The 16,342-nt window shown below is 42.7% G+C and overlaps 1 protein-coding gene across 1 annotated transcript in view; it reads left to right on the top strand.

The window, feature by feature from the left end:
* GALNTL5 (polypeptide N-acetylgalactosaminyltransferase like 5) overlaps positions 1–16,342 on the top strand; it is a 60,420-nt gene that overhangs the window by 42,474 nt on the left and 1,604 nt on the right. Inside the window, exons 6-8 of the mRNA XM_003929887.3 lie at positions 3,141–3,390; positions 8,537–8,654; positions 12,757–12,906. Of these exons, the coding sequence (XP_003929936.2) occupies positions 3,141–3,390; positions 8,537–8,654; positions 12,757–12,906 (518 nt within the window). The remainder of the gene's footprint in view (positions 1–3,140; positions 3,391–8,536; positions 8,655–12,756; positions 12,907–16,342) is intronic.

The following is a 16,342-nucleotide window of genomic DNA, read 5'->3' as shown; positions in this document are numbered from 1 at the left end:
TAATGGTGTTGCGTGTCTGTTCATGTGCTTGCTAGCCATTCGTACATCTTAGGAGAACCAGAGGTTATTTTTCACCTGTCAAGTTAGCAGACATGATTTTAAAATGCTGATAATGTCACGTAATATTATAGAAGCCATTGCAGGTAAAAAATGGGAAGTGCAAGACTGTGTGTGTGCTGCCAATAGTATGAAAAATTGTATGTGTTAAAAATGGGACTCTTCTTAGCTTAGTCTTGGTTGAGGCATGAAAACCATAGAGGTAGTATTCCAAAGTGAGTTGTTAAACCGATCAGGATAAAGACATTTCAAAATCGAGATCTGGGAACCAATGAGATGGCTCAGCTAGATTGAGTCAAATTGTTAGAGATTAAAGGAAATTTTGGAGAAAGATACTCCTCGAAGCTTGGTGAGAAAGACTTGATGTGAATTCAGCACGTTCTCAGACATCAATACAATAAAATTGGAAATATACTGGGATTGAGGAGAAGTGAACTAATATTACGTTTTTGCCGGAAAATCAAAAGGATAAAAGAACTGTGACCAGCTGTAGAACAAAGGACACTTGCTTTTAGCTTAGTAGCTGCATTTAGGGCAGTTTGCTTCTGCATTGTTTGAGAGGGAGCGCTGTCGGGATCATTTTGATAGCGTCCAGTAGGACTATCTAGAAGAATGGACAGGTCTCAGCAGAGAAGCTAGAGGCAGAACACAGGATCCTAAGGAGCTGAGAAGACAGACTGAGCCGCCAGAATAGAATGCACTTAGCCCGATTGTGGGAACTGTCAACGAGAGACCGGCAGGGATGGGAAGGGAGGTCCTCAAAATTACTCTGCCAGCCACACCCTCAGAGAACTCAGCCCAGAGAGTCCCAAGTCCAGGCAAGAAAGAACTTTCCTGCTCCCTGTGCTCCTCCCCTCTCACCCGTCATCCCCAACAGCATTGGACAAATGCTCCAAATTCTCCACCACCTCCCCAAGACTTGCTGTGGGCTTTTTCATTCTAGCCATCCTAGTGGTTGTAAAGTGATACCTCAATGTGATTTTTGTTGACGTTTCTCTGATGATTAATGGTGTTGCACATCTTTTCACATGCTTAGCAGCCATTTGAACATCTTCTTTGAAGAAATGTCTATTCAAACTCTTGCCCATTTTAAAGCAAGTTATTTGTCTTTTTATTACTAACTTGTAAGAATTCTTTATATATTCTGATTCAAGTCCCTTATTAGATGTATAATTTGGAAAAATTTTCCCCCATTTTGTGGATTTTTTTTTTTTTTTCACTTTCTTTGTTGTTGTTGTGGTTGTTTGTTTTTAGAGACAGCGTCTTGCTCTGTTGCCCAGGCTGGTGTGCAGTGGTGCGATCTTGGCTCACTGCCTTCTGGGGTCAAGAGATTCTCCTGCCTCAGCCTCTTAAGTAGCTGGGATTACAGGCACCCACCAGTATGCCTGGCCATTTATTTCTGTATTTTTAGTAGAGACGGGGTTTCACCATGTTGGTCAGGCTGGTCTTGAACTCCTGACCAGAGGTGATCTGCCCGCCTCAGCCTCCCAAAGTGTTGGGATTATAGGCATGAGCCATTGTGCATGGCCATTTTTATACTTTCTTGATGGTGTCTTTTAAGCACAAAAGTTTTTGCTTTTGATCAATTCCAACATATCTATTTTTTCTTATGTCCCCTATATTTTTGGTGTTGTATCTAAGAAACCATTGCCTCGCCCAGGGTCATAAATGTATGCCTATGTTTCCTTCTGAGTTTTATAATTTTAGCTCTTACCTTAAGTCTATGACCCATTTGATTTGATTTTTAGTATGATATGAGGTAGGGGTCTAACTTCATGCTTTTGCATGTGGATATTCAGGTGTCTCAGCACCATTTATTGAAAAGACTATACTCTATTGGATTGTCTTGGCCCTTTTCTTTTTTTTTCTTTTTTTTTTTTTTTTTTTTGAGACAGAGTTTCACTCTTGTTAACCCAGGCTGGAGTGCAATGGCATGATCTCGGCTCACCGCAACCTCCGCCTCCTGGGTTCAGGCAATTCTCCTGCCTCAGCCTCCTGAGTAGCTGGGATTACAGGTACACGCCACCATGCCCAGCTAATTTTTTGTATTTTTAGTAGAGATGGGGTTTCACCATGTTGACCAGGCTAGTCTCGATCTCTTGACCTCGTGATCCACCCGCCTCGGCCTCCCAAAGTGCTGGGATTACAGGCGTGAGCCACCGCGCCCAGCCAACTAACATACATTCTTTACTTTAACCATGCCAATTATTCCCACGTTCTCTAAGCAGAATAGGCCTCCATTAAAGCTTGAACTTCAAGACCAAGGTGGATGGATCACCTGAGATCAGGAGTTTGAGACCAGCCTGGCCAACATGGTGAAACCCTGTCTCTACCAAAAATACAAAAATTAGCCAGGTGTGGTATACTAAGTAAAAATACAAAAATTAGCCAGGTGTGGTGTACTAAGCTACTTGGGAGGCTGAGGCAGGAGAATTGCTTGAACCTGGGAGGTAGAGGTTGCAGTGAGGCAAGATCACACCACTGCACTCCAGCCTGGGCGATAAAAAGGTTTGAACTCAAGAACAAAAGTAATAATGTATGTCTCCATCCCATGCACCAAACTCAGTGCCTAAGAAGGGGTCCTCTCAAGGAAAATTTGTTCTTTTTTTTTTTTTTTTTTTTTTTTAAGATGGGGTTTCACCATGATGGCCAGGCTGGTTTTGAAATCCTGACCTCAGGTGATCCACCCACCTCGGCCTCCCAAAATGCTAGGATTATAAGTGTGAGCCACCACGCTCAGCCTGAAAATTTGTTAAATTTAAGTTGATCAATCAAGACCAAGCTAAAATCATTTTTTTAAATGGAAGTCCAGCTCAATTCCTTCCACCTACTCCTTTAGAATTCTCCCTGAAACCACTTTCTAACCCATAATCACTGGCTTCCTCTGAACACCTATGGCACATGATGTTGCATATTTTTGTACATAATAATTTATTTCTTGTTTCCTTCCAATGAAACTGAAAGCACTGTAAGAGCCCACACAGAGTAAATGCTCAAGAAATATTCATCGCCTTGAACCTTGATTTGGATTGCCATATTTTTCAGCTATGTGGACTAACGTTACCCTGTTCTTGCCTCCCCAGGGGATGTTCTGGTGTTCCTGGACAGCCACTGTGAGGTGAACAGAGTATGGCTGGAGCCCCTGCTGCATGCCATTGCCAAGGACCCCAAAATGGTGGTGTGCCCCGTGATAGATGTCATTGATGATAGAACCTTGAAATATAAGCCCTCTCCTGTCGTAAGGGGAGCTTTTGACTGGAACCTACAATTTAAATGGGATAATGTTTTCTCTTATGAGATGGATGGACCAGAAGGACCCACTAAACCAATCCGGTGAGATTTCTTCTGCTTTTGGGAAAATACAGCTTATGTGTATTGAGACCTGAGGGGTAAACCTCCAGAGATTATTCTTTCAAGTTATTGAGCTTAATGAAAATGTTTTGTAGGCCGGGCGCGGTGGCTCAAGCCTGTAATCCCAGCACTTTGGGAGGCTGAGGCGGGTGGATCACGAGGTCAAGAGATTGAGACCATCCTGGTCAACATGGTGAAACCTCGTCTCTACTAAAAATACAAAAAAAAAAATTAGCTGGGCGTGGCGGCGCGTGCCTGTAATCCCAGCTACTCAGGAGGCTGAGGCAGGAGAATTGCCTGAACCCAGGAGGCGGAGGTTGCGGTGAGCCGAGATCGCGCCATTGCACTCCAGCCTGGGGAACAAGAGCGAAACTCCGTCTCAATAAAAAAAAAAAAAAAAAGAAAAGAAAAAGAAAATGTTTTGTTACTTGTTTCTAGAAGTCTTTAATACAGTAATAGAATTATTGTCAATGGAATCACTTAGTACTCAATATCTAATATGATGTTTATCTTCACATGATCTATAACTTTTTGATTCTCTGGTACTGAACACAATACTATATGGATTCAATCATGACTTTGAGAGGCAATAGTTCATTTTGACTAAAAGCTCAAGTCGAGCAGACCTAGTTTGCAGGAGGGACTCCATCATTTGTTAGCTGTTTAGGGCCGCCATGTACAGTTGCACCAGCTGTGCACTGCACATCTCCAGGAGGCACTGTTCACACAAAGACCACAAGGTCAGTGGCATGTCTGGAGCTGTACATTAGGACAGCCCTCAGTTGGTGCAATTACCTCTCTCAGCTTCAGTGTCCTCATCTGTAAAACAGTGATGATAATAATTAACACGTGCCTCTTAGGATTGTCGAGGTGAATAAATGAGCCAATACATGTAAAACACAGAGCATAAGGCTTGACACAGAGAAGTGATCTGATCAATACCAACATTAGGTATTGGTGATGCCACAGACTTCGGAACAAAGATGGGCAAAGGTGTACGTTATTTGAATAAAATGTAATATGTAGAAATCTTGGCTTCATAAAAACGAGAACAGCATCAATCTGTTGAGTTACCTCAAAATAATTTTACATAAAGTTTTTTTTTTTTTTTTTTTTGAGACGGAGTTTCGCTCTTGTTACCCAGGCTGGAGTGCAATGGCGCGATCTCGGCTCACCGCAACCTCCGCCTCCTGGGTTCAGGCAATTCTCCTGCCTCAGCTTTCCTGAGTAGCTGGGATTACAGGCATGCGCAACCATGCCCAGCTAATTTTTTGTATTTTTAGTAGAGACGGGGTTTCACCATGTTGACCAGGACGGTCTCGATCTCTTGACCTCGTGATCCACCCGCCTCGGCCTCCCAAAGTGCTGGGATTACAGGCTTGAGCCACCGCGCCCGGCCACATAAAGTTACTTTTAATAAGAAATGGCTATGGTGTTCCAATTGGCCTATAATTTTTGTAATATTTCCATAATATTCCAATATTTACACAAACTTGGCTTATAATTTTTGTAATATTTCCATACCTCACATATAAAATATTTTTAGGCTCTAATGTAAAGATAACTGCTATTCAACAGGGAAACTGAATATTCCTAATATTTATTTGCTAAATGGTCAAATGTTTAGAATTCTGATACACCGCTTGTGTGTAGATACACAGGTTCCTCCTTTTTGAAAACAATTTGGCAATGCAAATTAAGAATCTTAGAAACATCCTTATTCTTTGATGCAGTAACCCACTTACTTGATTTGAAGAGAGTCAGAATAAGCATGGAGATGTATATAATGTCAATGTTTATACTAATAAAAAACTGAAAACAACATAAAAATTCTAATAGTATTGAAATGCGTAAAAAAATAAAGTAGCCGGGCGCGGTGGCTCAAGCCTGTAATCCCAGCACTTTGGGAGGCTGAGGCGGGTGGATCACGAGGTCAAGAGATCGAGACCATCCTGGTCAACATGGTGAAACCCCGTCTCTAATAAAAATACAAAAAATTAGCTGGGCATGGTGGCGTGTGCCTGTAATCCCAGCTACTCAGGAGGCTGAGGCAGGAGAATTGCCTGAACCCAGGAGGCGGAGGTTGCGGTGAGCCGAGATCGCGCCATTGCACTCCAGCCTGGGTAACAAGAGCGAAACTCCGTCTCAAAAATAAATAAATAAATAAATAAATAAATAAATAAAGTATATTCATTTTTGTGGACTATCACAATCATTAAAAGTTAAGTTTTCAAGGTCTAATTCACTAGAAAGAAAACTTCTCATATGTTCAATTAAAAAAAACATAAAAAATTTTCTGTCAGTATACCTTTGTGTGACTCTATTGTACATATTACATGTAATATATATTATACATATTATATATATCATAATCATGTTACATTAAAATATATAAGAAAAATTTTGTCTTAAAGTTGAAAGAAAAGAAATTTTATTGTATTATTTTATTGATTTATTTGTATAAATACAGGGGGTACAAATGCAATTTTGTTACATGGCTATATTGCTTGGTGGTGAAGTTTGGGCTTTTCAAGTATCCACCACTCAAACAATGTACACTGCACCCATTAAGTGATCTCTCATCATCCACTGCCCTCCCATCACCTACCTTTCTGTCTCCAGTGGCTGTCAGTTCACACACACACACACACATAAAGATTTCAAGATTTTTAGAGTGAACACTTTCTCTCTTGAAAAGAAGGTATAACTTGAATCCTCTGAGCCACACATGTTTTCACCCTATTTTCAATGGTACCTAATGGCATAACTTAAAAAAAAAATTGTTTTGTGAAATTACTTGGTTTGTAAATTGAATGGGTGTTTATTGATTACCTACCATGTGGTGGGCATTGTATTGATAGGACGCATGATCCCCGTCCTCAAATGTGTATAGTCTAGAGAAGAGGTCAGGCAGGTAAAAACAGACTATCAGGTCAGTGCTATGGCAGGGGAGGGATCATTTCCTACCAGGCTTTCTGGGCTGCCTGGAATCAGTCTCCTTCTAGCGTCCCAGTGCCAGATAGAATGCACGTTACCCAGGGCACCAGACAGGACATGCAGCACCCACTGCACCGGGCATGACGCGCACTGCCCAGTGAACCAGATACAACATTCCTATCAGAATACAGTCGTGCTGTGATGGCTGCCAATTACAAAATCAAAACCACTTTATTTTGACCCCACTTCCTGTCAGTGACTTCCCCTTTCCTCACTTTTGTATTAGAGCCTTAGCAAGAGATGTCTCTATCTCCAGTTTCCTTAAACTCACTTCCATCAGGCTTCGCCCCCGCATTCACGATTCAGACTTGCTCATGACCTTCGCGTGGCTCCGTCCGGTGCTCGGTGCCAGTCCTCACTCGCTGATTCAGCCAGTGGATGCACGCCCTTCTCTCGGACACACATGCCTCCCTGGCCTCCAGGGAACCGGAGTTCCTGGTCCTTCTCTCCCTCCCTGGTTGCTCCTTCCCGTCTCCTTGGTCAGTTCCTCTCCTCCTCTCCAGCTCTCAATGTGGAAGCACCCGGGGCTCACGGCTGGTCCTCTGTGCTTCTCCATTCACCCGAAGTGATTCTCATCCACCTTATCCGTGACTCCCAAAGGACGCCTCCAGCCCTGACCTCTCCCAGAACACCTGACTCATGTATCCAACTGCATCCAACTACCTACTTCACATCCCCAGCGGCATGCCAAATAGACATCTCAAATGTGCCCCAAAGAGAATCTTCCTGCCAAAATCCTCTCCACCCGTGGGATTTCTCATCTCAGTGCATGGCAATTCCGTCTGTCTGGTGTGCAGGCCGAAAACGATGCTTCTCTTCCTCCAACACCCCACACCACCCCCATAAGCAAATCTGTTAGCTCCGTCACCAAAATATACAAGGAATTCAACCACATCTTACTGCCTACATTGCTGCATGCTTATCCAGGATCCCATTATTTTTCTCTGGGACCACTGCAGCCCCTCTAATGGTCTCCCTATCCTTTCCCCAACACACGGGTCTTGCTTTGTGTGTTGAGTGACTCATATCCCAGAAACACAGGTGCTCAATAGATACTTTTTTGAACAAATGAATGAACTTGTGATTATTTTCTTTTCTTTCTGTTTTGTTTTTTTTTTTTTTTTTTTTTTTTTCCCCGAGACATTCTCACTCTGTTGCCCAGGCTGGAGTGCGGTGGCGTGATCTCAGCTCACTGCAGCTTCCACCTCCCAGGTTCAAGCAATTCTCGTGTCTCAGCATCCCAAGTAGCTGGAATTACAGGCGTGAGCGACCACATCTGGTTAATTTTTGTATTTTTAGTAGAAATGGGGTTTTACCATGTTGGCCAAGCTGATCTCAAACTCCTGACCTCAAGTGATTCTCCCACTTTGACCTGCCAACGTGTTGGCATTACAGACGTGAGCCACGGCGTCCAGCTGTGACTATTTTCAAACTACTTGGTTTTGCATTATTTGGCCCAACTATGGGTAGACAGAGCAAGATGCTTCACAACATTATGGTTTGTCCAGAAGTAAATATTTCAATTCACCTAATGTCTTTAGAATGGGAGAGCTTTGAACTCTGCTACCCAGTTCAATTACCATCCTCAGGGGAAACTCAAATTCCAAACATCATTTTTCTTCTTCTTAAGAAAACGTTTAGAATGTATCGCATACATATTTTGATGAGAGCTAAATAAAAGTTATTGCCTACTTTTGGTAGTTGTAGTTTTTAGCAATTTTATATTTTATATATATATATATATATATAAAACTGCATTTTAGGTTCTGGGGTACATGTAAAGAATATGCAGGATTTTTGCATAGGTACACACATGGCAATGTGGCTTGCTGCTTCCATCCCCATCACCAATATCTGGCATTACTCCCCATGTTATCCCTCCCCAACTCCCCAGCCCCCCACCGTCCCTCCTCTAGTCCCCCCGGCACAGACCTCAGTGTGTGATGCTCCCCTCCCTGTGTCCATGTGTTCTCATTGTTCAACACCCGCCTGCAATTTCATATAGTTAAATGGATAGTAAGATAGTTTTAGTATTAACTTTTAACTGTAAGTTATTACTAATTCAATATAATTTTGAGGAAAATACAGAATGACTTTCTCTGTGAAATTAATTTTTATGTCCCCTTTCCAGATCACCTGCAATGGCTGGAGGAATTTTTGCTATTCGTCGGCATTATTTTAATGAAATCGGACAGTATGACAAGGACATGGATTTTTGGGGAGGAGAAAATTTGGAACTTTCACTAAGGGTGATTCACTTTGTTTTTAAAATAGCTATAGAGAATGAGATCTAACTTTGTCACATACAATGCTGTGGTGATTATGCTCAATTTCCCTACGTGAACATTCAGTGCCATTCCGGCATCACATGTAATGAACAATGTATGGGGCTCCTTGTAAAAATGGAAAACATTTAATAAAAGATTAGATCCTTGGCCTGTTGTGGTGGCTCATGCCTATAATCCTAGCACTTTTAGGAGACGGAGGCAGGTGGATTGTTTGAAGCCAGGAGTTCAAGACCACCCTTGGCAACATAGCAAGACTCCTATCTCTACTTTTCTTTTTTTTTTAATGAGATGGGGTCTCACCCTGTTGCCCAAGCTGGTCTTGAACTCCTGGGCTCAAGCAATCCTCTCATCTCAGCCTCTCAAAGCACTGAGATTACAGATGTGAGCTACCGTGCCTAACTTCTACTTCTAAAAATAAATAAATTTAATTTAATTTAGGCCGGGCACGGTGGCTCAGGCCTGTCATCCCAGCACTTTGGGAGGCCGAGGTGGGTGGATCACGAGGTCGAGAGATCGAGACCATCCTGGTCAACATGGTGAAACCCCGTCTCTACTAAAAATACAAAAAACTAGCTGGGCGTGGTGGCGCGTGCCTGTAATCCCAGCTACTCAGGAGGCTGAGGCAGGAGAATTGCCTGAGCCCAGGAGGCGGAGGTTGCGGTGAGCCGAGATCGCGCCATTGCACTCCAGCCTGGGTAACAAGAGCAAAACTCCGTCTCAAAAAATAATAATAATAATAATAATAATTTAATTTAAAAATATTAAGTTCTTATACCATATATTTTGTTATTTCTGATACATGCTATATCAAATCAATATAATTTTTTCTGAGACAGGGTTTCACTCCTGTTGCCCAGGCTAGAGTTCAATGGCATGATCTTGGCTCACCACAACCTCTGCCTCCTGGGTTCAAGTGATTCTCCTGTTTCAGCCTCCGAAGTAGCTGGGACTACAGGCATACACCGCCCCCCCTTGCTAATTTTTGTATTTTTCTTTTTTTGATAGAGATGGAGTATCTCCATGTTAATCAGACTGACCTCAAACTCCCAACCTCAGGTGATCCACCCGCCTCAGCCTCCCAAAGTGCTGGGATTTCAGGCGTGAGCCACCACACCTGGCCAAATTAATATAATATTTTTAATCCCTGTATGATTTTTATTGTCTCAGTAGTTGTGTTCTTTTTCCAGTGTTTTCTGTTTGGGATTTTATTTTCCCCCTGATTTCCTCTCTTCTTTTGGCCGGTTATTTGTTCACTTTTAAAGTTCTCAAGCGCAGACTTCTTTCATAAGGCTTCAGATACTTGATTAGCATATGAAAATATCTAGAACATATCGTTTCCTCCAGTCCTCTGTTCAGTGGTCCCTCTTAAGCCTGTTGTTTTGGTTGCTTTGTTTTTTTCATTCTCATGTTCCCTTTGGACCCAGTTATTGTTTTATAACACCCATGCCTTTGGTATATTTTATTCTGTTCGATTGATTATTCCTTGTTTTATTATATTGCACTGTAAGAAAATGGCACAAGGAGCTTATCCCCTTTCAGGACCTAATAACTGTGGTCAGTTTTGCATATTATACAGGCAGAGTTGGAGAGCAAATATTTTCCTTTTTCTGCCCCTACATTCTCTATAGATAACAAATGACAACTTTTCTTTTTTTGGAGATAGATTCTCACTCTGTTGCCCAGGCTGGAGTGCAGTGAGATGGTCTCAGCTCTGCCACCTGGGTTCAAAAGATTCTCCTGCCTCAGCCTCCTGAGTAGCTGGGATTATAGGTACACACCATCACACCCAGCTAATTCTCGTATTTTTAGTAGAGACAGGGGTTTCACCATGTTGGTCAGGCTGATCTCAAACTCCTGACCTTGTGATCCACCTGATCTCAAACTCCTGACCTTGTGATCCACCTGAAAGTAATGGGATTACAGGCGTGAGTCACCATGCCTGGTAATGACTAATTTGTTATTCAAACATATTAATTATTCCTGTTCCAATAATGGCGCTTTTCTTGATGGCCCTTCGTATCTTTTAAGTATACTTGGGTGTCAGTAGTTCAAGACCAGCCTGGCCATCAGGGTGAAACCCCATCTTAAAAACAAAACAAAACAAACAGACTGGATAAAGAAAATGTGGGACATATACACCATGGAATGCTATACAGCCATTTAAAAAGAATAAAATTGTGGATGGAGCTGGAGGTCATTATCCTAAGCAAATTAACACAGGAACAGAAAACCAAATACTGCATATTCTCATTCATAAGTGAGAGCTAAACATTTCACATGGACACCAAGTAGGGAACAACAGATACTGGGGCCTTCTTGAGGGTGGACTGTGGGAGGGTGAGGATAAAAAACCACCTGCTGAGTACTATGCTCATTACCTGGGAGATGAAATAATCTGTACTCCAAACCCCCAGACATGCAGTTTACACATGCAGCACACCTGCACATGTACCCTTGAACTGAAAACAAAAGTTGGAAAGAAAAAAAAACCGCTGTTAGGAGGAAAATGCTCTTTCATGTATCAGCTTTTGCTGTATAACAAACTATCCCCAAACACGGTGCCTTAAAACACCAGGCAATGGCTATTTCTCATAAACCACTGTATCGCTAAAGTGCTGTTGCTGGGCTTAGCCAGAATGTCTGAGTTGTGCTAGTGTAAGAACTACTTATGGAGTGGTTAGAAACAAAAGCGTTACGGCAAGTACACCGTCAGATGGGCAATCGGGCGCACAAGATTTCTATCACAAGCATGTTCTTTGGGGTATTATTTCTAATAAAATCAGAAGCTACCAAAATGTCCAGACAACATAAGACTTGGAAAATAATTTCACACAATATCAAATGAAAAAAAGCCAGTTATGTTAACGTTGTATGTCTTTGTGTGTTTACATACGTGCCTGGGCTAATGCTGACTCACTCAGAATGTTAGGACGAGAACTGAGTTGTGTTGTCTTCTGTGTGCTTTCCTATATTTGCCAAGTTTTCAATGGCTGTATTTTACTTCCATATAGTAAAATGAACAGTTATTAAAGGTGAGCAATGTGAGGAGTTGCAGGTATGAAAAAAGCTGAATAACTGAATTCAGTCATGATCATCACTTCTTTTGTTTCTTGTCTACATCCAGCAATTCCTGTAGGTAATTATGAGAGCGGCAGAAACCCTTGGACTTCATTGCTGGCTCTCAGTCAGGCCTTCTAAATTCGAACCTTGCACTCCGCTGTGTAACTTCTGTCACGGGCAAGCTTCTTAACCAATCTGTGTGTTAGTTTCCCCATCTGTAGAATGGGGATAATCACAGAATCTGCATTATGAGGCTGTTGTGAGATTTAAATAAGAAACTTGGCCGGGCGCGGTGGCTCAAGCCTGTAATCCCAGCACTTTGGGAGGCCGAGGCGGGTGGATCACGAGGTCAAGAGATCGAGACCATCCTGGTCAACATGGTGAAACCCCGTCTCTACTAAAAATACAAAAAACTAGCTGGGCATGGTGGCACGTGCCTGTAATCCCAGCTACTCAGGAGGCTGAGGCAGGAGAATTGCCTGAGCCCAGGGGGCGGAGGTGGCGGTGAGCCGAGATCGCACCATTGCACTCCAGCCTGGGTAACAAGAGCGAAACTCCTTCTCAAAAAAAAAAAAAAAAAAAAAAAAGAAACTTAATTAGCCTTTATTACGGTTTTTTATGGTTTTGTTTTGTTTGTTTGTTTGTTTGAGATGGAGTCTTGCTCTGTCACCCAGGCTAGAGTACAGTGGCGCGATCTCAGTTCACTGCAATCTCTACCTCCCAGGTTCAAGTGATTCTTCTGGTTCAGCCTCCCGAGTAACTGAGATTATAGGGATGTACCACCCCACCTGGCTAATTTTTGTATTTTTAGTAGAGACAGGGTTTCACCATGTTGGCCAGGCTGATCTCAAACTCGACCTCAGGTGATCTGCCTACCTTGGCCTCCCAAAGTGCTGGGATTACAGATGTGAGCCACCACACCTGGCCTCTGTTTAAAAAATCCAGCAGTTGCCTATTACTAGCAATAAGGCATTCATGTGTTTTTGGTTCTTCTTATGCCTAGATCTGGATGTGTGGAGGCCAACTCTTTATAATCCCCTGCTCTCGCGTAGGACATATCAGTAAGAAACAACCTGGAAAAGGTTCTGAGCTCATCAATGCTGTGGCACGTAACTACCTAAGACTGGTGCACGTTTGGCTGGATGAATATAAGGTGGGGAACGCATCCTTGACTTGGAAAATGCACGTAAGCCCAGAGCAGGACTTCTTCTGAGGAAGCCTGCCGCTGCCTTTCCAGATCCAGTGTTTGTCCTGGATGTCATTATCCTAAGCAAATTAACACAGGAACAGAAAACCAAGTACTGCATCTTCTCATAAGTGAGAGCTAAACATTGTACATGGACACAAAGTAGGGAACAACAGATGCTGGGGCCTTCTGGAGGGTGGATTGTGGGAGGGTGAGGATCAAAAAACTACCTGTTGATAGTTATTGATAGTTGTTCTTTCCTCTGTTTTTCTTGAATGAATAGCACCCCTCCAACCCCTCATCAACCCATCCCCAGCCCTAGTCTCACTTCATCCTAAGCTGCTACTCTTGCACCTCATTATTTTTGTGTTAATTTCTGGGAAAACTCAAGTTTCTTAGAAGTAAATCAACCAGCGTGAGCAGTCTTTTTTATGGGGGTGCTGGATCCACTCCCTCCATTCCCACCCCCAGGGAATTGCCCCACAGCTGAAGCAAACAGCTTCCCCTTCTCCCTGCCCCTGTCCCCACTTGAAACTCTTTGTTTTTTGTTTGTTTGTATTGTTTTGTTTTTGAGATGGAGTCTCACTCTGTCACCAGGCTGGAGTGCAGCGGCACCATCTCAGCTCACTGTAACCTCTGCCTCCTGGGTTCAAGCGATTCTCCTGCCTCAGCCTCCTGAGCAGCTGGGACTACTGTCTATGACTGTGTATGTCCTGCTCTTCATCTTACGTTTCTCTAATTGAGAACACATTTTAATTATGAAGACAATACATTCCATTTCTTTTGTAATTCAAGAAATGTGAATTAAAACTTCAAAGAACTATTTCAACACCGCCTCTTAGATTGGCAGAATTTAAAAAGTCGGACAGGCCCGGCTGGGCACGGTGGCTCATGCCTGTAGTCCCAGCACTTTGGGAGGCCCAGGTAAGCAGATCACCTGAGGTCAGGAATTCAAGATCAGCCTGGCCAATATGGTGAAACCTCGTCTCTACTATAAATACAAAATTAGCTGGGCTTGGTGGTGCATGCCTGTAATCCCAGCTACTCGGGAGGCTGAAGCAGGAGAATCCCTTGAACCCAGGAGGTGAAAGTTGCAGCGAACTGAGATAGCACTATTGCACTCTAGCCTGGGCAACAAGAGCAAAACTCCATCTCAAAAAAAGAAAAAAACAACAAAGTCTGATAGGTCCAAGTGTCGGTGAGCAGTAGGAACTCTCAGCCCTCACTTACGGGAGTGTGAACTTTTACAAAATTGCCTCTGAAAACAACTTGGCAGCATCTACTAGAGTAAAGGTATGAATACCTTGAGAGTCAGCAGTTGCGCTCATGCATATGCTACAGAAATGTGTGCTGTTGTGCACCAGGACACATGAACAAGAAGACTGATAAACAGCATTTTTGGTTTTAGCCAAAACTTAGTGCAGTAACAATACCAATACTCATCAAGAGTAGAGTGAATAAATGTGATATATTTAGTTGCTGTAATCCTATACAGCAATGAAAATTAACTGGGCTGGGCACGGTGGTTCACACGTATAATCCCAGCACTTTGGGAGACCAAGGTGTGTGGATCACCTGAGGGTAGGAGTTCAAGACCAGCCTGGCCAACATGGCAAAACTCCATCTCTACTAAAAATTAAAAAAAAAAAAAAATTAGCTGGGCATGGTGGCGGGCACCAGTAATCCTAGCTATTCAGGAAGCTGAGGCTGGAGAATTCCTTAAACCTGGGAGGTGGAGGTTGCAGTGAGCCGAAATCATGCCACTGCACTCCAGTCTGGGCTACAAGGGTGAAACTCTAGCTCAAAAAAAAAAAAAAAAAGAAAAAGAAAACTAACCAACTCTATTGTATAGTCATGTCTCACTTAACGAAGGGAAAATATTATGAGAAATCATCATTAGGTGATTTCATTGTTGTGGGACTATCATAGAGTATACCTAGTACCTACACAAACCTGGACGATACAGCCCACTACACACCTTGGCTATTGGTATGGCCCATTGCTCCCGGGCTACAAACTTGTACGGCATGTGACTCTACTGAACACTGTAGGCAGTTGTAACCCAGTGGTAAGTATTTGTGTATGTAAATATTATCTAAATAAAAGGTACAGTAAAAATATGGTATTATAATCTTATGGGCCCACTGTTATGGCCATAGTCAGGGGTTGACTGAAACGTCATTACATGGTGCATGACTGTACCTACAAAAGCATAGGTAAATTTCAGAGACGTAATGGTGAATGAAGTCAGCCAAACACAACAGAACTTATACTGTATCATTTCCTTCCTGTAAAGGTCAAATGGGTAAAATTAAACCATATAATCTGTGCATGAATAATCAGATATCCAAGTTAGAATGAAAAGAAATGAATACATAATCAAGATAGCTTTTAAAACTAAGGAAAAGGGTTATGATCAGGAAAGAAAAGGCAGCGAGCTTTCAAGTTGTCTTTCAAAATCAGAACATATAAACCTATCTCATTCTCTTGAATAGTTCCTTTGGGCCGGGCACCATGGTTCACACCTATAATCCCGGCACTTTGGGAGGCCGAGGTGGGCAGATCACCTGAGGCCAGGAGTTCAAGACCAGCCTGATCAATGTGGAGAAACCCCGTCTCTATTAAAAATACAAAAATTAGCCAGGCATGGTGGCACATGCCTTTAATCCCAGCTACTCAGGATGCTGAGGCAGGAGAAGCAATTAAACCCAGGAGGGGGAGGTTGTGGTGAGCTGAATCGCGCCATTGCACTCCAGCCTGGGCAACAAGAGTGAAACTCCATCTCAAAAAAAAAAAAAAAAAAAAATTTCCTTGGATTGGATCTACCAAAATTGATCCCATTAATAAATAGTACCAGTTGATAAGCATTCTGATTTCTTCAGCTTTTTGTTATTTTCTTGACAATCCTGAAATTAGAGTTCTTTTTTCTTTTTTTTGAGACGGAGTCTCGCTCTTTTGCCTAGGCTGGAATGCAGTGGTGTGATCTCGGCTCGCTGTAACCTCTGCCTCCCAGGTTCCGGCAATTCTCCTCCCTCAGCCTTCCTGAGTAGCTGGGTCTACAAGCACGTGCTGTCATACCCAGCTAATTTTTTTATATTTTTAGTAGAGATGTGGTTACACCATATTGGCCAGGCTGGTCTCAAACTCCTGACATCATGATCCACCTGCCTTGGCCTCGCAAGGTGCTGGGAATACAGGCATGAGCCACTGTACTGAGCCTTGAAATGAGAATTATTGACATGCTTCTTTTTGCATATGTGTGCAAATATATCTTTGAAATAAATTTAAGACATGAGCTTGCTGGGGAAAGAGTTAGTGCATTTTAAATCCTGATGGGGTAACGTCCAAATGGTCTTCACTGTTTCATCATCTATGATGCCATCAAATGTACACGAATGTGCCT

Source organism: Saimiri boliviensis, chromosome 10 (assembly GCF_048565385.1).
Source record: "Saimiri boliviensis isolate mSaiBol1 chromosome 10, mSaiBol1.pri, whole genome shotgun sequence".
Classification (NCBI taxonomy): domain Eukaryota; kingdom Metazoa; phylum Chordata; class Mammalia; order Primates; family Cebidae; genus Saimiri; species Saimiri boliviensis.
Note: the sequence above shows the minus strand (reverse complement) of the source record. Positions and strands in the feature narration are given on the sequence as shown.